Genomic DNA, 27,925 nt, shown 5'->3' on the forward strand with positions numbered 1-27,925 from the left:
CTCACCAAACTGATCCTGACCCTGGACGACATCGTTTTCATCGATACGCAAGTCAGCAAGAAGGTCAGAGACAGTGTCCACTCAGAGACAGTGTCCACTCAGAGACAGTGTCCACTCAGAGGCAGTGTCCACTCAGAGACAGTGTCCACTCAGAGACAGTGTCCACTCAGAGGCAGTGTCCACTCAGAGACAGTGTCCACTCAGAGACAGTGTCCACTCAGAGGCAGTGTCCACTCAGAGACAGTGTCCACTCAGAGACAGTGTCCACTCAGAGGCAGTGTCCACTCAGAGGCAGCGAAAGAGACAGAGACTCAGATTCCTCCAGAGGGCCAGAGAGACATTCTGTCCAGCAGCTGTCTCTCTGTTGTTTCTCTTCCTTGGTTACTGGCCGTGTTAACACACCAGTCTGAACCTCCACCAGTCTGAACCTCCACCAGTCTGAACCTCCACCAGTCTGAACCTCCACCAGTCTGAACCTTCCCCAGTCTGAACCTCCGTCAGTCTGAACCTCCACCAGTTTGAACCTTCCCCAGTCTGAACCTCCACCAGTCTGAACCTCCACCAGTCTGAACCTCCACCAGTTTGAACCTTCCCCAGTCTGAACCTCCGTCAGTCTGAACCTCCACCAGTCTGAACCTCCCCCAGTCTGAACCTCCACCAGTCTGAACCTCCACCAGTCTGAACCTCCACCAGTTTGAACCTTCCCCAGTCTGAACCTCCGTCAGTCTGAACCTCCACCAGTCTGAACCTCCCCCAGTCTGAACCTCCCCCAGTCTGAACCTCCACCAGTCTGAACCTCCACCAGTCTGAACCTCCCCCAGTCTGAACCTCCACCAGTCTGAACCTCCCCCAGTCTGAACCTCCACCAGTCTGAACCTCCACCAGTCTGAACCTCCACCAGTCTGAACCTCCCCCAGTCTGAACCTCCACCAGTCTGAACCTCCACCAGTCTGAACCTCCCCCAGCCTGAACCTCCACCAGTCTGAACCTCCACCAGTCTGAACCTCCGTTAGCCTGAACCTCCACCAGTCTGAACCTCCACCAGTCTGAACCTCCACCAGTCTGAACCTCCCCCAGCCTGAACCTCCACCAGTCTGAACCTCCACCAGTCTGAACCTCCGTTAGCCTGAACCTCCACCAGCCTGAACCTCCACCAGTCTGAACCTCCCCCAGTCTGAACCTCCACCAGTCTGAACCTCCACCAGTCTGAACCTCCACCAGTCTGAACCTCCCCCAGTCTGAACCTCCACCAGTCTGAACCTCCACCAGTCTGAACCTCCGTTAGTCTGAACCTCCCCCAGTCTGAACCTCCCCCAGTCTGAACCTCCGTCAGTCTGAACCTCCACCAGTCTGAACCTCCACCAGTCTGAACCTCCCCCAGTCTGAACCTCCACCAGCCTGAACCTCCGTCAGTCTGAACCTCCACCAGTCTGAACCTCCCCCAGTCTGAACCTCCACCAGCCTGAACCTCCCCCAGTCTGAACCTCCACCAGTCTGAACCTCCACCAGCTCCTCTAGAAAATGGCCCAGAGTCCTGAAGCAGCTTCATTCAGCAGAGAACCTCAAAGTAGAGACTGGGTCCTCCTCCCTCTCTGGGTCCACATGACAGGAGCCTGGTAGCTGAAAGCTCTGCCTCCTGTTCTACTGCTAGAGAACCAGGAACCACCAGGAAGCAGCACTCTGAGAACCCAGTCTTCTGCTGGATCATGTGGGACTAACAGGTCTGCAGGACCTGGTGGGGCCAGATGGTTCTGAGCTTTAGATCAGGTATTCAGAGTTGGTCTCAAACGTGACTTGAAGCAACTTTTGACTGAGCTGGAAGTTCTTCAACCAGCTGGATGGAGAAGAGCTCGAGTCAGAGCCACCCTAAAGACCTGAAGGCACAGAGTGTGTTTCTGATCTGATCTGATCTGGTGCTGATCACTGATGGGGGTCATTTCTCTAAACAGGCTGGTGGATTGGATCATGTTGTTGGTTCAGCTGAAGTCACAGGACACTCCACAGTACAGTGAGTTTGTTGTCGCTGCTGTTGTTATTATTGGTTTTGTTGTGGTTTGCAGAAACTGAACGATGAGTCCATCATGAGAAGTCTTCTGGAAATAAAAACTCCAATTCGCTCGATTGCTCGAAGCTACATCCTGGCCACACCTGAGAGCTCCAACATCGGGATCCTGGAGGTACGCCTGAACCACGATCAAGGATTAAGCTGGGCTGTCTTGTTATCCAGGATCAACTAATCCTTCATCTGGTTGCACAAAAGTACAGTTGGACAAAGTGAAATATATTTTGACATCAGTTACCATGGAGACCTATTCTGTAGAGCTAGACTGCTCCAGACCAGGACCAGGTCCAGGATTTATTCTGTAGAGCTAGACTGCTCCAGACCAGGTCCAGGTCCAGGATTTATTCTGTAGAGCTAGACTGCTCCAGACCAGGTCCAGGTCCAGGATTTATTCTGTAGAGCTAGACTGCTCCAGACCAGGTCCAGGACCAGGATTTATTCTGTAGAGCTAGACTGCTCCAGACCAGGACCAGGTCCAGGATTTATTCTATAGAGCTAGACTGCTCCAGACCAGGACCAGGATTTATTCTGTAGAGCTAGACTGCTCCAGACCAGGTCCAGGTCCAGGATTTATTCTGTAGAGCTAGACTGCTCCAGACCAGGTCCAGGTCCAGGATTTATTCTGTAGAGCTAGACTGCTCCAGACCAGGACCAGGTCCAGGATTTATTCTGTAGAGCTAGACTGCTCCAGACCAGGACCAGGTCCAGGATTTATTCTGTAGAGCTAGACTGCTCCAGACCAGGACCAGGTCCAGGATTTATTCTGTAGAGCTAGACTGCTCCAGACCAGGACCAGGTCCAGACCAGGACCTGGCGGCTGCAGAGAGGTGCTGTAATATCACTCAGTCAAGACATTCTGCACATCAGAGATCAGAGAAAAGGTTTCAGCAGCTCTCAGTGCAGGCTGTCCTTTTAGCCACATTAAAGAAATGAAGTCCAAGGCAAAGGTGACAAATGTAGCGTGCTGTCACTGATTGGCTGTGGGACCAAACGCTACTTTCTGATTGGCTGTCAGAAAAGTTCCCACAGGGAAAACCGGCTCGTGGCGGCCAAGCGTTCATAGCTTTTTGATCCTTGGATGTCGGCTCTTCCTGTCGCTGTGAAGCAGAACTCCCCAGGCGGTGGATCGTTCTCCACTAACAGGGAGCGTGAGCTGGTCTAGACCGTCATGAGACAGGTTAGTTTCACCCTGCTGATGATGTGTTGTTGCAATAGTCATCCTATAGTTACTATACAGGGCATGAAATTCGTCAACATTTTAACAGGTCCTCCAGATTTTTTCAGCAGGTCCACAGAAAATTTTAACAGGTCCTCACAAGTTTTAACAGGTCCTTAAATTTCAGTTTTGTAAAATGCTGATCAAAAAGAGGATCCAACAGTGATTTCTTAATGAAACTGTTGTATTTTGTTGTGCTTGTTTAGTTCTGTTTCTATCTGCTGCTGCTCTGTGTCTGGGATGGGAGATCTTCTCATGCTATGTGGCCCATCCTAAGTTGCAAATTTATAAAATGATTTTTATTTATTTTGCTGCAGGTATGCATGTTGTTAATTACTGATTGAAGCATCCCAGCTTTGACTAGTTCCTTTGGTGGTGGCGGCTCATTCACCGTAGAATCCATACCAGCACAGACCACATTTCATATCATGTCGTTGCTCCCAATTAAATATTTTAGCTAAGATCCTGCTGATGGCTGTGAATGTTAGTGTAGATTCTGATTCTATTCAGGTCTTAATCTGACCAGGTTTTGTCTGTGTATGTATCAGACCCGGGAGGACCAGTAGACCCGGGAGGACCAGTAGACCCTGGAGGACCTCTCTCACTGATGTTCATTGATGTTTTGTATTTGCGCCCATGCCTGCAGCTGTGACTTCCTCATTCAGGGCTGGAGAACTGTAGTATCGCAGTAAATCATTAACTGTTTGGCAGATTTGCATATTTACAGTTACTGTTCACACCCACTGCTGTCATTGTGTTCTGAAGTGTTTGTTGTTTGGAGTTCACAGCAGCGCCTGAACCAAGCAGTACCTCCTTCAATCCAGCAGAGGGCGCATTGTGGTTGTTAGATGCATGGTGCAGCGTGAAGCACAGAGAAGAAGAATGCAAAAATGGAATCTGAGTTAAGAGGAGTGTTGGTTATGATTGATTCATTAAAAGAGAAGCTACGCAATTTCATGATAAAAAAGAACCAACAGGCGGTCCGGACCTGCTGATATGGACCCAAACCGGTCCGATCTCAATCGGCCCCCGCCGCCATTTTATAGGGAATTTCGCGCCCTGCTATAGGATTACTGTTGCAGCAACTAGTTACTGCTTCCGTGGAAGTGGTCTCTACTGCAGCGACCATCTGCGAATGGGTCGCTACGAACTGAGCGCCGACGGGGACGGGCCAAACTACACACACACATGGACATGGACTGACGAACTGATAGCTGCATCCACGACGTCTCCATACCCCCACCCCTCAGGTCATCCCCACCAGGTCATCCTCCACCAGGTCATCCCCACCAGGTCATCCCCACCAGGTCATCCCCACCAGGTCATCCTCCACCAGGTCATCCCCACCACCCAGGTCATCCCCACCACCCAGGTCATCCCCACCAGGTCATCCTCCACCACCCAGGTCATCCCCACCAGGTCATCCCCACCAGGTCATCCTCCACCACCCAGGTCATCCCCACCACCCAGGTCATCCCCACCAGGTCATCCTCCACCAGGTCATCCCCACCAGGTCATCCCCACCAGGTCATCCTCCACCACCCAGGTCATCCCCACCCCCCAGGTCATCCCCACCACCCACCCAGGTCATCCTCCACCAGGTCATCCCCCACCACCCAGGTCATCCCCACCAGGTCATCCACACCACCCAGGTCATCCTCCACCACCCAGGTCATCCCCACCACCCAGGTCATCCCGACCAGGTCATCCTCCACCACCCAGGTCATCCTCCACCACCCAGGTCATCCCCCACCACCCAGGTCATCCCCACCACCCAGGTCATCCCCACCAGGTCATCCCCACCACCCAGGTCATCCTCCACCACCCAGGTCATCCTCCACCACCCAGGTCATCCCCACCACCCAGGTCATCCTCCACCAGGTCATCCCCCACCACCCAGGTCATCCCCACCACCCACCCAGGTCATCCTCCACCAGGTCATCCCCACCACCCTGGTCATCCCCACCAGGTCATCCTCCACCACTCAGGTCATCCCCACCACCCAGGTGATCCCCCACCAGGTCATCCCCCACCACCCAGGTCATCCCCACCACCCTGGTCATCCCCACCAGGTCATCCCCACCAGGTCATCCCCACCACCCAGGTCATCCCCCACCAGGTCATCCTCCACCACCCAGGTCATCCCCACCAGGTCATCCCCACCACCCAGGTCATCCCCACCAGGTCATCCTCCACCACCCAGGTCATCCCCACCAGGTCATCCCCACCACCCAGGTCATCCCCACCAGGTCATCCTCCACCACCCAGGTCATCCCCACCAGGTCATCCCCACCACCCAGGTCATCCCCACCAGGTCATCCTCCACCACCCAGGTCATCCCCACCAGGTCATCCCCACCACCCAGGTCATCCCCACCACCCACCCAGGTCATCCCCACCAGGCCATCCTCCACCATCCAGGTCATCCTCCACCACCCAGGTCATCCTCCACCAGGTCATCCCCCACCACCCAGGTCATCCCCACCACCCACCCAGGTCATCCCCACCAGGTCATCCCCCACCACCCAGGTCATCCCCACCACCCACCCAGGTCATCCCCACCAGGTCATCCTCCACCATCCAGGTCATCCTCCACCACCCAGGTCATCCTCCACCAGGTCATCCCCCACCACCCAGGTCATCCCCACCAGGTCATCCTCCACCATCCAGGTCATCCTCCACCACCCAGATCATCCTCCACCAGGTCATCCCCCACCACCCAGGTCATCCCCACCAGGTCATCCTCCACCATCCAGGTCATCCTCCACCACCCAGGTCATCCCCACCAGGTCATCCCCACCACCCACCCAGGTCATCCTCCACCACCCAGGTCATCCCCACCAGGTCATCCCCACCACCCAGGTCATCCTCCACCACCCGGGTCATCCTCCACCACCCAGGTCATCCCCACCACCCAGGTCAACCCCACCACCCAGGTCATCCCCACCAGGTTATCCTCCACCACCCAGGTCATCCTCCACCACCCAGGTCATCCCCATCAGGTCATCCTCCACCACCCAGGTCATCCTCCACCACCCAGGTCATCCTCCACCACCCAGGTCATCCCCACCACCCAGGTCATCCTCCACCACCCAGGTCAACCCCACCACCCAGGTCATCCCCACCAGGTCATCCTCCACCACCCAGGTCATCCTCCACCACCCAGGTCATCCTCCACCACCCAGGTCATCCTCCACCACCCAGGTCATCCCCACCAGGTCATCCTCCACCACCCAGGTCATCCTCCACCACCCAGGTCATCCTCACCACCCAGGTCATCCCCACCAGGTCATCCTCCACCACCCAGGTCATCCTCCACCACCCAGGTCAACCCCACCACCCAGGTCATCCCCACCAGGTCATCCTCCACCACCCAGGTCATCCTCCACCACCCAGGTCATCCCCACCAGGTCATCCCCACCACCCAGGTCATCTCCACCACCCAGGTCATCCTCCACCACCCAGGTCATCCTCCACCACCCAGGTCATCCCCACCAGGTCATCCTCCACCACCCAGGTCAACCCCACCCCCCAGGTCATCCCCACCAGGTCATCCTCCACCACCCAGGTCATCCTCCACCAGGTCATCCTCCACCACCCAGGTCATCCCCACCAGGTCATCCCCACCAGGTCATCCTCCACCACCCAGGTCATCCTCCACCACTCAGGTCATCCCCACCAGGTCATCCTCCACCACCCAGGTCATCCTCCACCACCCAGGTCATCCTCCACCACCCAGGTCATCCCCACCAGGTCATCCCCACCACCCAGGTCATCCTCCACCACCCAGGTCATCTCCACCCTCCTGCTGGTGACCAGTGGGGTTGACCTGGAGTACTGAGAAAAGCTGGGAAGGCTGATCTGAACTACGGCTGGGTACCGTTAGATATTTATCGGGTACAAGTATTTTTTCGATACCTCACGTACGGTACCGGTTCCTGAACTGTAGTTTTTTCAGTACCTGCCTTCACGGCGCACAGATGACGCCATGACTGCATTTGCACTTCCTGCCACTAGGTGTGCTGTTTGCATGTTCAACCTTATTTTACACAGACACCACAGAGGAAGAAGGGCTGCAGGCTCTCTGCATGCTGTTAGAAAGAGTGAGAGCGGTAAGATGTGGTCACATGTTCAATGATGGATGCAGCGTTTTTTCAGTAAAAGAGAAGAACTGAACCATCGTTTCCGCGCATGTTTATTGACCGCACTGTCACTTTAAGAACCGAAACTGATACCCGTACGCACGGCTCTTGCTTGGTACCGGCAGGGCTTGAAGACCTCCGGCAGGGTGCCGGAAATCCGGCGTAGAGATATTTTGTTTGTTTGTTTTTTTCTTCTTCTCTGTAACCAGTCATTAAGTGACAGTTCTAACTACCAGTGGTGCTCAGTGTTCAGGAGTTTTAGCCAATCAGAGCGAGTTGGGCGGGCCTTAAGTGTTTCACACTTTGGACAAAGCCTCTGATTGGTTCCTAGCCGTGCGCTGATCACTTCTCTGGCCTCTCGCGTGTCGAGGCAGCGCTACATTTCCAGCAGCAGTTTGTGTAAATGGAGGAACTTTACGAAGTTATTTATCAAAATCAGTTTTTGTTTGTTGCTGTCATGAAGTGACTGTTGTTCAGACAGAGCAGCTGACCTCTCACTAAGCCCCGCCCCCTCACTCGGACGAGCAGTGAAGGTCTCTGACAGGCGCCGTGACGGCTGCTGCAGCAGGAGAGACGGCCGGAGTCGGACTGAGTGTAGAGTCCCAGGACGAGGCTGTCCCCCCGGGACGGGGCTGTCCCCCCGGGACAGGGCCGTCCCCCCCGGGGCAGGGCTGTCCCCCCGGGGCGGGGCTGTCCCCTCGGGACAAGGCTGTCCCCCTGGGACGAGGCTATCCCCCCGGGACGGGGCTGTCCCCCCGGGACGGGGCTGTCCCCCCGGGACAGGGCCGTTCCCCCCGGGGCAGGGCTGTCCCCCCGGGGCGGGGCTGTCCCCTCGGGACAAGGCTGTCCCCCTGGGACGAGGCTATCCCCCCGGGACGGGGCTGTCCCCCCGGGACAAGGCTGTCCCCCCGGGACGAGGCTATCCCCCCGGGACAGGGCCGTCCCCCCCGGGGCGGGGCTGTACCCCCGGGGCGGGGCTGTACCCTCGGGACAGGGCCGTCCCCCCCGGGGCAGGGCTGTACCCCCGGGACGAGGCTGTCCCCCCGGGATGAGGCTGTCCCCCCGGGACGGGGCTGTTCCCCTGGGGCGGGGCTGTCCCCCCGGGACGAGGCTGTCCCCCCGGGACGAGGCTGTCCCCCCGGGACGGGGCTGTTCCCCCGGGGCAGGGCTGTACCCCCGGGACGAGGCTGTCCCCCCGGGACGAGGCTGTCCCCCTGGGACGGGGCCGTCCCCCCCCGGGGGGCCGTCCCCAGGCCTGGAGCCCCACAGAGGAGCACAGGCTCTGGAATAATTCTGTTGTGGAGTGTTTGAGCTGCGTGGAGAACGGAGGCAGACCTCCAGATGAGAGCGCAGCCCAGGAGGCGCTCACAGATCAGAAACGGATCAGAAACGGATCAGAAACGGATCAGAAACGATTCTACGTGTCTGAGCTCTGTGGAGAACGAGTCAGGTGGAGAGTTTGGAGTCCACATCCTGACAGTCCGTCCGTGTCTATGGACAGAGGTTGTTATATGGCTTGGGAAAAGGGAACCCCCCGTCCCCATTGTTTCCTCTCATCGACAGGTCGGTGAACTTACCAAAAATGTTGGAAAACACAAAACAATAATAAGTTGTTGGGGAAGGCTTTGTGTTGTGCTGCAGCGGTCTGGTGGTTGGGTGGAAGAGGAAGACCTGCAGCGCTGTCAGGATTTAGTAGTTCTGGATGGACGCGCTGCGCTGTCTTTTTTTGTGTGTTGTGCCCGAGTTGAAATGTGGTTCCTGGCTCCAGAGTTTGTAGCTCAGTTTGAATATTGTTTGATTATTTGAGACGGCGTGTTGATGGTGTTTTTCATAAGCTTCAAGCTGTTCCGGACGCCCAGAGCTGTCGGTGAGTGACGGGCGCTGAGGTGACGGAGCCTGACGCTCTCGCTCTTTTTCCTTTTTCTTTCCTATTTGTTTTTGACCGGGATGGGGTTTTGGAATAAATAATAAATTTAATAAAATTTGAATATCTATCTCAAAAACAGGCTTTTTTTTTTTTTTTTTTTTTTTTTACAGCATTTTGATGTCGTGTTTAAAGGGTAGTTTAACATGTTGATGAAGCATCTCTTTCACAGTTGGAGGCAGTGCAGGACTGTTAGTTCTTCAGTTATGGTGTCAAAGTGCAGCAGATTGTTGTAGTTTGACTGCAAATGTACCAAACTGTCTTCTTCCCTAGACCCCCCTGGAAGAGCCCGGTGCCCCACCCCCACCCCCACCCCCCTCTCCAAAAAAATTTTCAGGCATGCCATCTTCTCCTGCTTCGAGCCCTGTACCGGTATATACCCAAGTTTTTGGGTCGGTACCACTGAGGTACCGTTAAACGGCACCCAGCCCTAATCTGGACTGATGCAGCTGTCTCACACTACACACACTCGCCCATGTGAAGGCGCCTGCACAGGGCTGCCGGGGCAGAAATGACATTTCTGCAATTCCATTTAGCAGACGCTTTTGTCCAGAGCGACGTACAACGGTGGGGCAGTTCAGGGTTCAGCGTCTTCCCCAAGGACACTTCGACATGCAGACAGGGGGAGACGGGAATCGAACCCACAACATCCCCATTGTGGGACGACTGCTCTCCCCACTGAACCACAGCCCCAAATTTCCCCTTGTGGGCAATGTCTCACTATTGCAACACATCATCAGCAGGGTGAAAGTAACCCTCTCACCACGGTCTAACCAGCTCACGCTCCCTGTCAGTGGAGAACAGTCCACCGCCTGGGGAGTCTGCTTCACAGTGACAGGAAGCGCCACGTCCAGGGATCAAAAAGCCACGCCGCTAGGAGCGCTTGACCGCCACGAGCCGGTTATCCCCGGCAGAATCCATTCATTCATCCATCCATTCATCCATTCATGACTGACAGTTCTTTGGTCCATTCTAAAGCTGCATGGTAATATTTTAAATGATTTTATATTTGTTGAAGCTGTAAACACTCGAGATACACTGGACATTTCACAAGTTCTGAAAAAGTGAGTTTTTTTTCTTTTGTAAATGTTTGACATAAAGAAATGAACAAAAAAGAGACATTCGCTGCAGTGTGCCTGGTATACATTGAAATCTGGTCTGAATGTGGAGCCAGTCCTAAATGAAGCTGGTCCACATTAAACCAGAGTCCCTTTGGTCTGGAACGGAGACGTTCTGCTGGTTCAGCCGATCAGGAAACCAAGTTCACTGAAACATCGTCTAAGAACCAGAACCAGCAGTCTCACATGAACGGAAGGTTCTTCCTGTTGGTTTCATTGAGTCTGCTGAGTGGAGATGAAGGCACTGCTTCACACCGGCTCCACCCTCCTCACGCCTCTCTGAAGCCTGCTGAGCTGTGATTGGTCCTCCCGTTTCCAGGGCGACTGGGTCTGGCTGAAGAAGATTCCTGTTGGGAAGGCCGTCGCCGCCATCAACCCAAACACTCAGAGTCTGTTTGGCCAGGTGTGTCATCAACACTGTGCTCAGCCACACCCGGCGCCGCCCCGGCGCCGCGGTGGTGTTTCCCAGCACTTCCTGTGTGTCAGCAGCTGCGGGACATGCGCCACGAGAACCTGAACCTGTACCTGGGCCTGTTCCTGGACTCCGGCATCTTCGCCCTGGTGGTGGAACACTGTCCAAGAGGCAGTCTGGCAGACCTGCTGGGGGACGGCGACATGAGGCTGGACTGGATGTTCAAGTCCTCACTGCTCATGGACCTGATCAAGGTACTGCTGTGTCCACAGACAGTGGCTTAGAATGGTTCCCCAACGCTGTGTCCACAGACAGTGGTTTCCGGTGTGTCCACAGACAGTGGTTTCTGGTGTGTCCACAGACAGTGGTTTCCGGTGTGTTCACAGACAGTGGTTTCCGGTGTGTCCACAGACAGTGGTTTCTGGTGTGTCCACAGACAGTGGTTTCCGGTGTGTTCACAGACAGTGGCTTAGAATGGTTCCCCAACGCTGTGTCCACAGACAGTGGTTTCCGGTGTGTCCACAGACAGTGGTTTCCGGTGTGTCCACAGACAGTGGTTTCCGGTGTGTTCACAGACAGTGGTTTCTGGTGTGTTCACAGACAGTGGTTTCCGGTGTGTTCACAGACAGTGGTTTCCGGTGTGTTCACAGACAGTGGTTTCTGGTGTGTTCACAGACAGTGGTTTCTCGTGTGTTCACAGACAGTGGTTTCCGGTGTGTTCACAGACAGTGGTTTCTGGTGTGTCCACAGACAGTGGTTTCTGGTGTGTTCACAGACAGTGGTTTCCGGTGTGTTCACAGACAGTGGTTTCTGGTGTGTCCACAGACAGTGGTTTCCGGTGTGTCCACAGACAGTGGTTTCCGGTGTGTCCACAGACAGTGGTTTCTGGTGTGTTCACAGACAGTGGTTTCCGGTGTGTCCACAGACAGTGGTTTCCGGTGTGTCCACAGACAGTGGTTTCTGGTGTGTCCACAGACAGTGGTTTCTGGTGTGCTCACAGACAGTGGTTTCTGGTGTGTCCACAGACAGTGGTTTCCGGTGTGTCCACAGACAGTGGTTTCTGGTGTGTTCACAGACAGTGGTTTCCGGTGTGTCCACAGACAGTGGTTTCCGGTGTGTTCACAGACAGTGGTTTCTGGTGTGTTCACAGACAGTGGTTTCTCGTGTGTTCACAGACAGTGGTTTCTGGTGTGTTCACAGACAGTGGTTTCCAGTGTGTTTCCAGTGGTCTACACCACTATCTGTGTCCACAGACAGTGGTTTTATATTGTAATGGCTTTCTCAGATGATGCTTTTCAAAGACAATAATTTTAAGGTTTAACTGATGATAATTTTGTCAAAGTCTCTTTTCCACATTGACCTGTCCTGTTTCTACGATGCAGTGGACTGCTGGGGGTCAAGGGTCATGTTCAGGGAGACACATAGGTGACTTGACCACTGTGGGAATCAAACCTGCAAATTTCTCATCCCCAGTCGGCTTCTACACCCCACAGCACTGCTTTGCCCTGACGATAGACGGTGGTTCACGGAAGTGCTCCTCACGCCGTGCAGTGGTGCTCTGTCCATTGAGCTGCTGTCATGTGACCTGTTTCAGGGGATGAAGTACCTCCACCTGCGAGGTTTGAGTCACGGCCGTCTCAAGTCCACAAACTGTTTGGTGGATGGACGTTTTGTCCTGAAGATCACAGATTATGGACTTCCCATGATCCTCCACGCTCAGACCATCAGTCTACCAGAGGACCCCCAGGGTAAAGACAAAGACGCATGTCCTGTCGACGTGTAGCATGCACACATGGACATCTAAGGACCCTGTCTGTCCCCCGTCCTCTCAGAGTTGTTGTGGACAGCTCCGGAGCTTCTCAGAAACCCGGTCCGTGGAGGATCTTTTTCTGGAGACGTCTTCAGTTTCTCCATCATCATCCAGGAAGTGATCTCCCGCACGCTGCCCTACGCCATGATGGACATGCCCGCCCACGGTGAGGCACCACTCCCTGTCCCTCTCTCTGACTCCCCATCTGTCCCTCTCTGACTCTCTGTGTCTCTGTGCCCTGTCCCTCCCCGTCTGTCCCTCTGTCGGTCCCTCTCTGACTCTTTGACTCTATGTGCTCTGTCCCTCCCTGTCTGTCCCTCTCCGTCTGTCCCTCTCTGACTCTCTGTGTCTCTGTGCCCTGTCCCTCCCCGTCTGTCCCTCCGTCGGTCCCTCTCTGACTCTCTGACTCTCTGTGCCCTGTCCCTCCCTGTCTGTCCCTCTCCGTCTGTCCCTCTCTGACTCTCTGTGTCTCTGTGCCCTGTCCCTCCCCGTCTGTCCCTCCGTCGGTCCCTCTCTGACTCTCTGACTCTCTGTGCCCTGTCCCTCCCTGTCTGTCCCTCTCCGTCTGTCCCTCTCTGACTCTTTGTGTCTCTGTGCCCTGTCCCTCCCCGTCTGTCCCTCCGTCGGTCCCTCTCTGACTCTCTGTGCCCTGTCCCTCCCCGTCTGTCCCTCCCCGTCTGTCCCTCCGTCGGTCCCTCCGTCTGTCCCTCAGAGATCGTGGAGCGTCTGAAGCAGCCTCCTCCTCTGTGCCGGCCGGTGGTTTCGGTGGACGAGGCTCCGGCTGAGTGTCTCAGTCTGATGAACGAGTGCTGGAACGAGGACCCCGACAAGCGGCCCAGTTTTGACGACATCTTCAAACAGGTGCGATCAGCCGGCGCCCCCTGCTGGCTGCTGGGAGGTCTGCCCTGTGTCTCTGTCCTGAACCTGCCCCTGGGTGTGCGTGTCTGTAGTTCCGGGGCATTAACAGGGGCAAGAGGGCGAACATCATCGACTCCATGCTGCGGATGCTGGAGCAGTACAGCTCCAACCTGGAGGACCTGATCCGGGAGAGGACGGACGAGCTGGAGGTGGAGAGGAACAAGACCGAGAAGCTGGTTGGACAGCTGCTGCCCAAGTGAGGAGGGGGAGCACCACCTGGAGACCGTCCTCCACCTGTAGACCACCCTCCACCTGTAGACCACCCTCCACCTGCTGTAGACCATCCTCCACCTGCTGTAGACCATCCTCCACCTGCTGTAGACCATCCTCCACCTGTAGACCATCCTCCACCTGCTGTAGACCACCCTCCACCTGTAGACCACCCTCCACCTGCTGTAGACCATCCTCCACCTATAGACCACCCTCCACCAGCTGTAGACCACCCTCCACCTGCTGTAGACCACCCTCCACCTGCTGTAGACCACCCTCCACCTGCTGTAGACCATCCTCCACCTATAGACCACCCTCCACCAGCTGTAGACCACCCTCCACCTGCTGTAGACCACCCTCCACCTGCTGTAGACCATCCTCCACCTGCTGTAGACCACCCTCCACCTGCTGTAGACCATCCTCCACCTGCTGTAGACCACCCTCCACCTGTAGACCATCCTCCACCTGCTGTAGACCACCCTCCACCTGTAGACCACCCTCCACCTGCTGCAGACCATCCTCCACCTATAGACCACCCTCCACCAGCTGTAGACCATCCACCACCACCTGTAGAACACCCTCCACCTGCTGTAGACCATCCACCACCACCTGTAGACCACCCTCCACCTGCTGTAGACCATCCTCCACCTGTAGACCATCCTCCACCTGCTGTAGACCATCCTCCACCTGCTGTAGACCATCCTCCACCTGTAGACCATCCTCCACCTGTAGACCATCCTCCACCTGCAGACCATCCTTCACCAGTAGACCATCCTTCACCTGTAGACCATCCTCCACCTGTAGACCATCCTTCACCTGCTGTAGACCATCCACCACCACCTGTAGACCACCCTCCACCTGCTGTAGACCATCCTCCACCTGTAGACCATCCTCCACCTGCTGTAGACCATCCACCACCACCTGTAGACCACCCTCCACCTGCTGTAGACCATCCTCCACCTGTAGACCATCCTCCACCTGCTGTAGACCATCCTCCACCTGCTGTAGACCATCCTCCACCTGTAGACCATCCTCCACCTGTAGACCATCCTCCACCTGCAGACCATCCTCCACCTGTAGACCATCCACCACCTGCTGTAGACCATCCTTCACCTGTAGACCATCCTTCACCTGTAGACCATCCTCCACCTGCTGTAGACCATCCTCCACCTGTAGACCATCCTCCACCTGCAGACCATCCTTCACCAGTAGACCATCCTTCACCTGTAGACCATCCTCCACCTGCAGACCATCCTCCACCTGCTGTAGACCATCCTTCACCTGTAGACCATCCTCCACCTGCAGACCATCCTTCACCTGTAGACCATCCACCACCTGCTGTAGACCATCCTTCACCTGTAGACCATCCTCCACCTGTAGACCATCCACCACCTGCTGTAGACCATCCTTCACCTGTAGACCATCCTCCACCTGTAGACCATCCACCACCTGCTGTAGACCATCCTTCACCTGTAGACCATCCTCCACCTATAGACCACCCTCCACCTGCTGTAGACCATCCACCACCACCTGTAGACCACCCTCCACCTGCTGTAGACCATCCTCCACCTGTAGACCATCCTCCACCTGCTGTAGACCATCCTCCACCTGCTGTAGACTATCCTCCACCTGTAGACCATCCTCCACCTGTAGACCATCCTCCACCTGCAGACCATCCTTCACCAGTAGACCATCCTTCACCTGTAGACCATCCTCCACCTGCAGACCATCCTTCACCTGTAGACCATCCTCCACCTGTAGACCATCCTCCACCTGCAGACCATCCTTCACCTGTAGACCATCCTTCACCTGTAGACCATCCTCCACCTGCAGACCATCCTCCACCTGCAGACCATCCTTCACCAGTAGACCATCCTTCACCTGTAGACCATCCTCCACCTGCAGACCATCCTCCACCTGCAGACCATCCTTCACCTGTAGACCATCCTCCACCTGTAGACCATCCTCCACCTGCTGTAGACCATCCTCCACCTGTAGACCATCCTCCACCTGCAGACCATCCTCCACCTGCAGACCATCCTTCACCTGTAGACCATCCTCCACCTGCAGACCATCCTCCACCTGCAGACCATCCTTCACCTGTAGACCATCCTCCACCTGCAGACCATCCTCCACCTGCAGACCATCCTTCACCTGTAGACCATCCACCACCTGCTGTAGATCATCCTCTACCTGCTGTAGACCGTCCACAGCTGGGAATGGTGAGGGTTCTCCATGTTCTGCTGCAGATCGGTTGCTCAGGCCCTGAAGAAGGGCAAGCCGGTGCGCCCGGAGCACTACTCCGACAGCACCCTGTACTTCAGCGACATCGTGGGCTTCACCACCATCTCCGCTCTCAGCGAGCCTATTGAGGTGAGCGCCTGGTTCCCCGGGTCAAAGGACTGCTCCGGGTCACCCACTCACCCTGCTGTCTGGACTCTCTGCAGGTGGTGGACCTGCTGAACGACCTCTACACCATGTTCGATGCCATCATTGCGACTCATGATGTTTACAAGGTAGAAAGTTTTCCCTTGATCTGTTCTGAAGAAAATAAGCAGATTTGTCCACTGAGTGATCTGAGACGCTCCTGGATGAAAACAGCTCGATTAATCAGAGAAGAAACTCCTGAAAACATCAGATATACACTGACACGTGTGTGTGTGCGTGTGTGTAGGTGGAAACTATTGGAGACGCCTACATGGTGGCCTCTGGTGTTCCCAACAGAAACGGTAGCCAGCACGCTGCTGAAGTGGCCAACATGTCCCTGGACATCCTGCACTCCATCGCCGCCTTCAAGATCAAACACATGCCTGAGGTCAAAGTCAAGATCCGCATTGGGCTGCACTCAGGTACACACACACACACACACACACACACACACACACACACACAGGTGATGAGTAACGGGAAGACCCACACTTCTTCAGAGGATGACAGAGGTACACAAGCAGAACCCTCACTTCCTACTTAACGGGGACATATGATGCTATTTTTCAGTCCCGTCATTTCGGTCTCAGAAGCCCAAAAACGTAGTATTTAAATTTGTTCGCCCCGGACATGCCGGTTCATGTCCGGGTGTTCAGGGTGTCCTGGGGCGGGTGTGGCTGGGGGCCCTGGGCCCTGGTGCCTGGGGGCTGTCCCCTTCCATTAGGGTGGGGGGGTCGGCCTGGCTGGGGGGGGGGCAGTCGGCTCGGGCGGTCGGCTCGGGCGTGCTGCCGCGCCCCCGGGGTCGGTGCACCCCCTTCTGTTTGGTTGCTGACCCGGAATCCAGGGCATCGGGGTGGGGGGTTGTGGTGGTGGTGGACGGGGGGGTGGGGTGGATGGGTGGGGGGGGTGGTGGACGGGGGGGTGGGGTGGATGGGTGGGGGGGTGGTGGACGGGGGGGTGGGGTGGATGGGGGGTAGATAGGGGGGTGGTGATGGTGGGCTGTGGGGGTTAGGGGGTTGGGGAAGGTGGGTGTGTACATACAAACACACACGTCGGGGGGTCTTGGTGCGCCGTGTCGGGGGGGGGGCTGTTCAGGTAGAAGGGACTGCTCGTTTGGCCTCACTCGCGGCACGGTGTGGTTACTGCCCCTCAATTTTAATCGCAAACAACATATACTCCATCAACACTCACGAGGCGAGGGGGGAGGGGGCAATGGGCTCTTCTTTGCCCCCGTTTACGGATTCCTTGTGGGGGGGGGGGCTGTTGTTTTCCCCACAGGCCTGGGGTTTGGACCGGCTGTGGTTTGGGGTGCTCCTGGCTCTGGGGGGCGCATACCTGTCTGCAGTGGTGGGGTTTGGGGGTGGGGGCGGCGGTTGTGGGTGGCGGGGGGGCCTGGATGTGGGGTTCGCGCCCACGGGGGTGCGTGGCCGGAGCGCTGGGGGGTGTACTGGCCTGGGGTGGGTAGCCGCCCGTGTGGACCGGTTCTCCCGGGGGGGGGTCATGGCCCTCCACCTGTGTGGGGGGTCGGCTCTTGGGCTCTTGGGCCTTGGGGTCTCGGCTCCGCGGGGCCCGGGCCCCGGGGCTGCCGGGGTCCCCGGCCGGGGCTTTCCTCTGCCCCGTTTCTGAACCGGAGCGGGGGCGTCTGCCTGGGGGGGCGGCTTGGATCCGGGCTCTGTGTTGACCGCCGGCTGTCTGGGCTCTGAGGGCCTCTCTGGCCTGCTTCTGGCCTTCTCAGGGGTCAGAGGTCATATATGCATGATCACTATCACCATCACTGTCACCATCATATTCACATGATCACGCTGATCTTTAATCACTCTTCACATACTGGGTTACCTTGTCTTCTGGTGGTGGTTAGAATAATGGTGATCTGTAGCAGACCTCTCTTGATGCACGCCCCGAGTTTACTACTAGTTACTACTAGTTACTACTAGTTACTACTAGTTTACTACTAGTTACTACTAGCTATATTCTCAAAAAAAACAAAAAAAACAAAAAAAAAAGGTTTGTGGTGTCCTTGCATTTCCTTCCTTCCCTACACCTCCTTTTATTTTTGTGGCCTGGTCTGTTCACTAATATGGTTCATCAGGGGGAAGAAAAAAAAAAGAAATTGTATATATATATATATATATATATATATATATATATATATATATATATATATATACATACATATATATAAAAATTGTGTTCTCGCCACCCCGGCGGTATTGTGTCTGTCTCCTTCCAGCTCGGGTCCTCTACCAGAGTCCTGGAGCTGGAGGGTTCTGCAGGGTCTACCAGAGTCCTGGGAGCTGGAGGGTTCTGCAGGGTCTACCAGAGTCCTGGAGCTGGAGGGTTCTGCAGGATCTTAGCTGGTCCTAGGATTGTGCTCTTCTGAACAGAGCTCTCAGATGTTGTTCCTGGTCTCTGCTGGAGCCATCCTCCCAGCTTGGGGGTTCCTGCTCCCAGTGTCCCGATCACTCCTGGTATCACTGTTGTCTTCATGCCCCACACTCTCTCTCTCTCTTCCCTCAGCCCTTGGTGCTTCTCCAGCTTCTCTGCTCCTTCTTCCTGATGTTCCATCTCTTGGGATTGCTCCATCTATCACCACAGCTGTCTCCTGCTGTTCATCCACCACCACTATGTCTGGTTGATTGGTCGTCACCTGCTGGTCAGTCTGGATCTGGAAGTCCCACAGGATCTTGGCTCAATTGTTCTGGACCACCTTTGGAGGTGTCTCCCATCTGGACCCTGGGACCTCCAGTCCATACTCGGTACACATGTTCCTGTACACGACGCCCGCTACCTGGTTGTGCCGTTCCATGTCTGCCTTGCCTGCCAGCATCTGACCCCCTGCTGTGATGGTCTGTACTGTCTCTGGGGCTTCTTGGCACAGTCTGCACCTGGGGTCTGGTTTGGTGTGGTAGATCCCGGCCTCTACTGATCTTGTGTTCAGGGCCTGTTCTTGTGCAGCCATGATTACTGCCTCTGTGCTGTCCTTCAGTCCAGCCTTTTCCAGCCACTGGTATGTTTTTCCAATGTCAGCCACTTCTTCAATGTGTCGGTGGTCCATGCCATGCAGGGATTTATCTGCCCATGATAGCTCCTCTGGCTCCTCCTTACTGGGCTTTTGATGTCTGAGGCATTCACTTAGCAGATCATCACTGGGGGCCATCTTCTTGGTATACTCATGGAGGCTCTTGGTTTCCTCCTGGATCGTGGCTCTGACACCCACTAGTCCTCGGCCTCCCTCCTTTCTCTTGGTGTACAGCCTCAGTATGCTGGACTTAGGGTGGAACCCTCCGTGCATTGTAAGGAGCTTTCTGGTCTTGATATCAGTGGCTTGCATTTCTTCCAGTGGCCAGGAAATTATGCCAGCAGGGTATCTGATTACTGGTAGGGTGGAGGTGTTTATGGCCTGGATCTTATTTTTGCCGTTCAGCTGGCTCTTCAGGACCTGTCTTACTCTCTGTAGGTATTTGGCTGTGGCTGACTTTCCAGCTGCCTTCTCATGGTTACCATTTACATGTGGGATCCCCAGGTACTTGTAGCTGTCCTGCACATCTGTTATGTTCCCTTCAGGTAATTCAACTCCTTCAGTTGTGATCACCTTCCCTCTTCTAGATACCATTCGTCCACACTGATCCAGTCCGAATGACATCCCGATGTCATTGCTGTATATCCTGGTGAGGTGAATCAGGGAGTCCATGTCTCGCTCATTCTTGGTATACAGCGTGTCAGCCACCTCCTCTACATGGATGACATCAAACTGTATATATCTATATATATATATATATATGTCAGTTTTTGTGTTGGTTGTTGGCTCTGTTTTGGTGTTGTCTAGATTGGGGTTTGGGATTGTCCTTGGTTGTGTGTGGTGAGTTGACAACACTGTCTTGTATTGTGAATGTGTACATAGGTTGTGCCCCCCCCCCCCCCCCCCCCCCCCCCCCCCCCCCCCCCCCCGTTCTCCCTCTCTTTATCTCTCTCTCTTTCTGTCTCTCGCTCTCTGAGCGTCTCCGTCCCGGTCCTGTCCTCAGCCATGCCGGATGCCAGCTTTAAATAAAGGCAGCAGCAGGAGGAGGTTCAGTCTCGTCCTGCTGCTGACATTAAAATCTGTTCGGACAGTAAAAGGCTACAGTCATACAATATTGCACGCCCCAGCTGCCCAACAGGACAAGGAAAAAAAAAAAAAAAAGTTTGTTCGCCCCAAATTCATCCTTTGTTTGGCATTTCAGCGGTCTAAAAAGTCGCTCTGACGAGCCTCCTCAGAACAGGCTGTTAAGTCTGCTTCCCAGTCTGGCCACGCCCACTCACACACACTCACACACAGACACACACATACACACACACACACACACACACACAGTGGGGGCACATGGTGCGTTCACACCGGACGCGTTGCAAGCGTCACGGGCGTCACTGACGCCTCAAAGTTGACGCGTGTAAAGTGTGGAATTCGACGCGTGTGCAAATGACACACGACGCTTGCAACGCTCGCGACGCACGGCAGCTCACTGGCAGGAGTGGGAGGAGCTTGTGTCCTGTCTTCATGTTGACAATGGTGGAATCGGTGCCGAAATCGATCTGCTAAAGCTGATTTCACTTTAGCTTTCAACTCTTCAAATGTAGAACTTTATCGAGATTTTTTTTTTTAATTAGGCGACAAAGTGGTGGTTTAGAGCCGAGTGTGTCGTTTGTTTGTCCGAATACCAACTGTCTATGATTTTGTTTGGAGGAATTCGGCGAAATGTGAGCGGCTCCAGCAGGAGGAGTCAGAGAAGCAGGAGAGAAGCAGAGCACACAGGAACCCCGGACCCGCCATGGGGGCCGCCCGCCCGGCACGGCGCCCTGCGCCGTGGCCGCGGCAGGCTGTTACCCCAACCCAGCGGCCCGGCCTCCAGGCCCGGTCGGGCTTTGGCGGCGGGCGACGCGGATCACACTGTCGGCCGCCCCCGCCTCTCCGACCGGCTCCCCGGCGACCGGCAGCAGGACCGAGACGTGCCGTCTCACCCAGCGGGCCTACGGAGCGGCCCGCTCCGGGCATCGCACCGAGTCGGTCCCGGGGGTCCGACGGAGGACTGTCTCTTTTAGATTCAATTTTTAAATGTAAAACCTCTACTAAGCAAACAGCGAGTAAAATCTATGAGTTGCTCAGTTCATGTCAAGCAGTCGGCTTAGAATCACTTCAAAACAAATGGGACACAGACTTATCTGACTCTCTTTCAGGTTCAGTCTGGCAAAACATTGAACAGAAAATCCATTCCTCCTCAGTATGCCTCAGGCACAGAACAGTCCAGGTCCAGGGTCAAGCTGTCCAAACCTAAACCGGAATGCGATCCCACTTGTGGCCGCTGTAATCAGGCCCCAGCTACACTGTTGGATATGTTTATGACATGACCAAGTTGTAGAGGTTCTGGAAATCAATAATTGACATCTTTCCCAAAGAGTGTGGAAAGACAATAAGCCCATCTGCACTTCTTTCATTATTTGGGGAGATCCCTGAGGGTGCTGCTCTCAGTGGCTGCAACAAGAGCCTGATGGTCCTCTGCTCTTTGTTGGCCAGGAGGCACATCCTGGCTAATTGGATAAATAATAAAGGGGTTATGATTGAGAGGTCATATTCATCTGGAAAACATCCGATTTGCCATTAGAGGTTCTGTGCAGAAGTTTAATGGTCCCTGGGAGCCGTTCCTGTCTGTGGTTGAAGGCGTGGCAGCCGCCAGTGTGACGGTGTGATTACTGTACTTTCTGAGTGCTGAGCGTGTGCACGATGTGCGGTCTGTTAGTAGGCGTTATATGGATGCCTTTCTTTTTCTTTTTCTTTTCTGAAGTGTAAGTGACGAGTTCTGGGGTCGGGGTGGGAGGGGTTCAGTTTGTGTGTGATGGCTGCATTGTTCTGTCTTTGACTTTGTTAAAAGAAAAAAGAACCCTCAATTCTGTGTGCGTGTGTGTGTGTGTGTGTGTGTGTGTGTGTGTGTGTGTGTGTGTCTGTGTGCGTGCTCACAGGCCCGGTGGTAGCAGGTGTGGTTGGACTGACGATGCCTCGGTACTGCCTGTTTGGGGACACGGTGACGACGGCGTCGCACATGGAAGCAACTGGTCTACGTAGGTATCTGACCTCCACCTCTGACCTCCACCTCTGACCTCTATGCCTGACCTCTGCCTCTGACCTCCACCTCTGACCTCTGTGCCTGACCTCCACCTCTGACCTCCGCCTGACCTCTGCCTCTGACCTCCACCTCTGACCTCTGTGCCTGACCTCTGCCTCTGACCTCCACCTCTGACCTCTGTGCCTGACCTCCACCTCTGACCTCCGCCTGACCTCTGCCTCTGACCTCCACCTCTGACCTCTGTGCCTGACCTCTGCCTCTGACCTCCACCTCTGACCTCTGTGCCTGACCTCTGCCTCTGACCTCCACCTCTGACCTCTGTGCCTGACCTCTGCCTCTGACCTCCGCCTCTGACCTCTATGCCTGACCTCCACCTCTGACCTCTATGCCTGACCTCTGCCTCTGACCTCCACCTCTGACCTCTGTGCCTGACCTCTGCCTCTGACCTCCGCCTCTGACCTCTATGCCTGACCTCCACCTCTGACCTCTATGCCTGACCTCTGCCTCTGACCTCCACCTCTGACCTCTATGCCTGACATCTGCCTCTGACCTCCACCTCTGACCTCCACCTCTGACCTCTGTGCCTGACCTCTGCCTCTGACCTCCACCTCTGACCTCCACCTCTGACCTCTGTGCCTGACCTCTGCCTCTGACCTCCACCTCTGACCTCCACCTCTGACCACGTCTCTGCTCCACAGCTTACCGGATCCACATCAGTTTGAACACTGTCAAGGTCCTGACCAGCCTCAAGTTGGGATATGTGTTTGATACCCGAAAGGCTCAGGTATGCTGGAACACCAATAGCGTGCACCACCTGCACCACCCGCTGCACCACCTGCACCACCTGTTGCTCCACCTGCAGCACCATCTGCTGCATTACTACACCTATTGTACCTACAGTTACTACACCTCCTGCACATACAGGATCTACTCCATGAAGCTCCACTCTGAGGAGTGACAGCACCAGGAAACCATCCAGTCTGGCTCAGACTGTACAGGTCCAGGTGGATCCAGTCTGGCCCAGACTGTCCACGTCTAGCGTCCAGGTGGACATGTTGACCTTTGTGTGTGTCTTCAGGTGAAAGGCTCAGAAGACACCTATTGGCTGATTGGACGAGATGGTTTTGATAAACCTCTTCCAGTTCCCCCAGATCTCACTGGAGGGTAAGAACCATGACTTGACCTCAGGCCTGGCTTCCATGAGACCCAGGAGGACCATGTCTGTCCCAGTGAGACATGTCTCTGTCCTCTGTGTCTGTCTCAGGGCGAGTAACCATGGCATCAGTCTGGACGAGATTCCAGTGGAGAGACGGCAACGGTTCCTGGACCGGCAGAAGAAGATCAAGAAATGAAGACACACTAAACTTCAGACACACACAGACACACACACACACACACACACACACACACACACACACACACACACACACACACACACACACACACACACACACAGTGCAGACACATAGATATCTACTCATAGACACACACCAGGGACACACAGACACACACACAGCAGACACACAGAAATGTCCACACACAAACACACACACTACCTCAAACCTGCATCTCAGGTTGTGTTTTTCAGCTGTTTCAAACTTGGAGCCAAACTTGAGTTAAAGTCAGATTTTCACACAGGTTGACGAATGGAAAGACTTGTGAACCGACTGGTCCTGGTCTCCAGCTGGTCCCGGTCTCCAGCCGGTCGCGGACACCAGCTAGTTGCAGAGCTGGACCCGGTCTCCAGCTGGTCCTGGACCCCGGCTCACTGAGTGCTGACCGTTGACTCGTCTCTCCTGCTTTAGCTGAAAGCTAGTTTGTGCAGGTGGTCGCTAACTAACCAGGTAATCACTGTGCCTATGTAGTCTGAAACAGGAACCACATGTCTGTACCTCATCTGTATGTCCTCTACCCCTACCCGTACCTGTACTTGTACTATTTTCAGAGTCCACATATTAAAACTTCCATCAACCACAAACTAAAATCTCTGCTTGTCTTTGTTTCTCCTGTTGGTAGAACCACACACATCAGGACGAGAAGCAAAGTTACAGTTAGTTCTGGACAGTCCCTGCCTTCCACTGGACAGTCCCTACCCTCCTCTGGACAGTCCCTACCCTCCTCTGGACAGTCCTTACCCTCCTCTGGACAGCCCTTACCCTCCTCTGGACAGCCCTTACCCTCCTCTGGACAGCCATTACCCTCCTCTGGACAGTCCCTACCCTCCTCTGGACAGCCATTACCCTCCTCTGGACAGTCCTACCCTCCTCTGGACAGCCATTACCCTCCCCTGAACAGTCCCTACCCTCCTCTGGACAGCCCTTACCCTCCTTTGAACAGTCCCTACCCTCCTCTGGACAGTCCCTACCCTCCTTTGGACAGCCCTTACCCTCCTCTGGACAGCCTTTATTCACCTCTGGACAGCCCTTACCCTCCTCTGGACAGTCCCTACACTCCTCTGGAGAGTCTCCATCCCTTACCGGGGTCTGGGTCCAGGGATTAAAGTTCTCCTAGGTGGAGACACAGTATTTTCATGTGCTTTGTTGTTTTGGAACAGTGTAGTCCAGGGGTGTCCAGAGTCGGTCCTGAAGGCCACAGCCCTGCATGTTCTCCGTGTTCTCCCTGCTTCAATACAGCTGATTGCAGTGATACTCATTATCAGGCTTTCTGCTGGACTTGGCCCTTTATCTTCATGAGATTCAGGCATGTTGAAGCAGGGAGGACATGCAGGACTGCGGGATCCAGGACTGAGTTTGGATAGTCCTAGTGTATTGTGTTCAATGGAATCACGTTGGAGTCATTTAACTCACGCTGTTTTGAACCAATCAAAGCAGTCAGAGTCTTGATCTGAGCCAACCAGAACCAGAAGAGGCAGGTCAGTTTGTCCTCCTTTTATGACCCACATATTGTAAATCCAAGATGGGAACCACTGGACTGCAGAACAGATCTTACTGGAAAAGACACCTGAGACAGTAGAATGCTTGAATTAACGAATGGTGGAATTAACGAAGATGAAGGTCGACCGGTAACAGTGGGGTAATGTTTCCAGCTGAAGTTGGAGAGTGCTGGTGAGTCTGTTGGCTGAATTCACATTATCCCAGCCATGGAAACAGGTACCAGTCATTTCATGATATTCTGAATATGAAGACATGGTCGCCTAAAGCATTTCTTCTGAGCTGCTACCGTGAGGAGCGCTGCAGACAGCGAACAGCGTTGGGTGTTGGGTGTTGGGTGCACGAGCGCTGTCAGGTGTGATGCCCCACAACTCCCTAAAAGCTAGTAGTCTCTCCTGAACTGTCAACCTGCGCCGGTTTTCTGAAGGGTGGGATGTCGCTCCGAAAATGTGAAAAAAATCAAGTAATCTCTCCCAACTGGCAACCTGCGCATCAATCTCTGAAAGTGTGTGTGTGTGTGTGTGTTGTGTGTGTGTGTGTGTGTGTGTGTGTGTGTGTGTGTGTGTGTGTGTGTGTGTGGGGGGGGGGGGGGGGGGTGGGGGCAGTGTTACCTATTGAAATGTATGTAATCACTCTGAAAGAGCTCGTAATCAGATTGCATAATTCACCAATGATTTTTTTTTTTTTTGGTTATTTTTCTTTTTATATATATATATATATATATATATGTATATATATCATAATACAAAAACAAGCATAGATTTGTACAGTAACAGCATATCTTCAGCAGCAGTTGTCAAACTGGGGTTTGTGGACCCCCAGGAGTCTGTGAGTCATATCTTGGAGGTCCTGAAAAAAAAACCTTTTACTCACCTCCTGACTGTGGTGGACCGGACCACCAGGTGGCCAGAGGTGGCTCCACTGGCTTCATCCACAGAGGTGGCAGCAGCCTTCATATCCACCTGGGTGGTCCGTTTCAGCACGGCGCTGGACGTCATGCTGGGTCTACGCTTGGCCCCAAAGAAGGATCTGTAGGCGTCTTCTGCTGAGCTGGTCCTGGGTCAGCCTTTGCAGGTCCCTGGAGAGTTCCTCCCTGATCCGTCAGAACCCTGGTCAATGGCGGCAGGGCGGCCCAGTTTCAGAGGGGCCAGTTGGCATTTTGTCCCGGTTCCTGCTCACACTGCCTCCCCTTCTCCGATGTCCCGAGGACACTGATGGCAGCCTGCTGCAAACGGCATGCTCTGGTAGTCACTCTTACTTCGTCAGTCAGTGAGGCTCTTGATTCTGTTTGGTTTGAGGAATCTGTGTTGTATTTCCGTTAGTTTTTGGCCTTAGTGTTTGTGGATTGACAGCTCTAGTTTAGAGTCTATTTTTGTTCCCGTTAATTTTGTACTTTTGATAATAAATAATTTTTTTTCCACTTCACATCTGTGGCCTTTATGTTACCGCCTTTTACCCCAGTCGTGACAGCACGTTCTGCTGGACGAGCCGGTGGAGGTGGCGCAGAATCCAAGAAGGGGGCGTCCCCCCAAAATCAGATGCTCCCACGGTGCCCCCTGCACCTGCAGTTGCCCTACCAGCGGGTCCTGCACCTGCTCCTGTGAAAGTGCGCAGTCGTTTGGGCCGCGTGATTCAACCTCCTGTGTGGGACTGTCGACGATTAGGATATAGAGCTTATCACAGCACTGAGACTGCGTTAATTAAAGTCACTAATGACTTGCTATTGGCGGCTGACGCAGGTCTAGTCTCAGTCCTGGTTCTCTTAGACCTCAGTGCAGCTTTTGATACAATCGACCACAATATTCTCCTGCAGAGGTTAGAATGTGAGGTTGGCATCAGAGGAAAAGCCCTCTGCTGGTTCAAATCCTATTTATCTAATAGGTACCAATTTGTTCACGTTAACCAACAGTCCTCACCGTGCTCCCAGGTCAGTTATGGGGTTCCTCAAGGGTCCGTGCTCGGGCCAATTTTATTTCTGTTATATATGCTTCCTTTAGGGAACATAATTAGAAGTCACGATATCAATTTTCATTGCTATGCAGATGACACACAACTGTATTTATCTATGAAACCTGATCAAACTAATCAAATAGACAGACTCAGTGACTGTATCAGAGAAATTAAATCCTGGATGACTACGAACTATCTCCGTCTGAATCCTGGCAAAACAGAGGTCATTATACTAGGCCCCCATAAACTGAGAGAGTGTCTATCTGAACAGATTATCACCTTAGATAACGTTAGTGTATCCTCCTCCTCTACTGTCAGGAACCTCGGGGTCTTATTTGATCAGGATATCTCCTTTAAAGCACACATCAACCTGGCTTGTAAAACAGCATATTTCCACTTGCACAACATAGCTAAAATAAGAAACATTCTACCTAGAAGCGATGCAGAAAAACTCATCCATGCATTTGTTTCTACTAGACTGGACTACTGCAACTCCCTTCTTGCAGCCTGCCCAAAAGTGTATTAAAAAACTTTCAGTTGGTTCAAAATGCAGCCGCCAGATTATTAACTGGAACTAGAAGACGTGAACACATTACTCCCGTTCTAAAATCTCTTCACTGGCTTCCTGTCGAGTTTAGAGTTAGATTTAAAATCCTTCTCCTCACTTACAAAATCCTAAATGGGATGGCTCCAACCTATCTCCAAGATGCTTTAACGCCTTATCAACCAATCAGAGCACTCCGCTCTCAAA

At 54.1% G+C, this 27,925-nt stretch overlaps 1 protein-coding gene and 1 long non-coding RNA gene across 2 annotated transcripts; one reads left to right on the top strand and one right to left on the bottom strand.

Annotated features, from left to right (window-relative positions):
- Positions 1-23,501, top strand: LOC115385436 (retinal guanylyl cyclase 1-like). The gene is made up of 14 exons (XM_030087431.1): positions 1-63; positions 2,061-2,177; positions 10,781-10,864; positions 10,951-11,127; positions 12,468-12,621; positions 12,706-12,849; positions 13,396-13,544; positions 13,634-13,797; positions 16,061-16,184; positions 16,259-16,327; positions 16,486-16,660; positions 22,230-22,328; positions 23,032-23,117; positions 23,412-23,501. Exons 2-14 carry the CDS (start codon positions 2,082-2,084, stop codon positions 23,499-23,501), a joined length of 1,611 nt encoding a protein of 536 aa, XP_029943291.1. The 5' UTR covers positions 1-63; positions 2,061-2,081.
- LOC115385437 (uncharacterized) lies at positions 9,864-27,912 on the bottom strand. Its single transcript, XR_003931128.1, has 3 exons — positions 27,902-27,912; positions 10,987-10,992; positions 9,864-10,021 (listed from the first exon to the last, which is right to left on the bottom strand). It is a non-coding gene; the product is annotated as an uncharacterized LOC115385437 (long non-coding RNA).
- Between the last annotated feature and the right edge of the window lie 13 nt (positions 27,913-27,925).

This window comes from Salarias fasciatus, unplaced genomic scaffold, assembly GCF_902148845.1.
Source record: "Salarias fasciatus unplaced genomic scaffold, fSalaFa1.1, whole genome shotgun sequence".
Taxonomy (NCBI): domain Eukaryota; kingdom Metazoa; phylum Chordata; class Actinopteri; order Blenniiformes; family Blenniidae; genus Salarias; species Salarias fasciatus.

Excerpts from the sequence above, each read along its gene's own strand:
- LOC115385436 (XM_030087431.1), top strand. The coding sequence starts at position 2,082 with ATGAGAAGTCTTCTGGAAATAAAAACTCCAATTCGCTCGATTGCTCGA. Across the intron at positions 13,798-16,060 it reads GTTGGACAGCTGCTGCCCAA|ATCGGTTGCTCAGGCCCTGA; the intron begins GTGAGGAGGGGG and ends GTTCTGCTGCAG. Across the intron at positions 16,661-22,229 it reads CCGCATTGGGCTGCACTCAG|GCCCGGTGGTAGCAGGTGTG; the intron begins GTACACACACAC and ends GCGTGCTCACAG.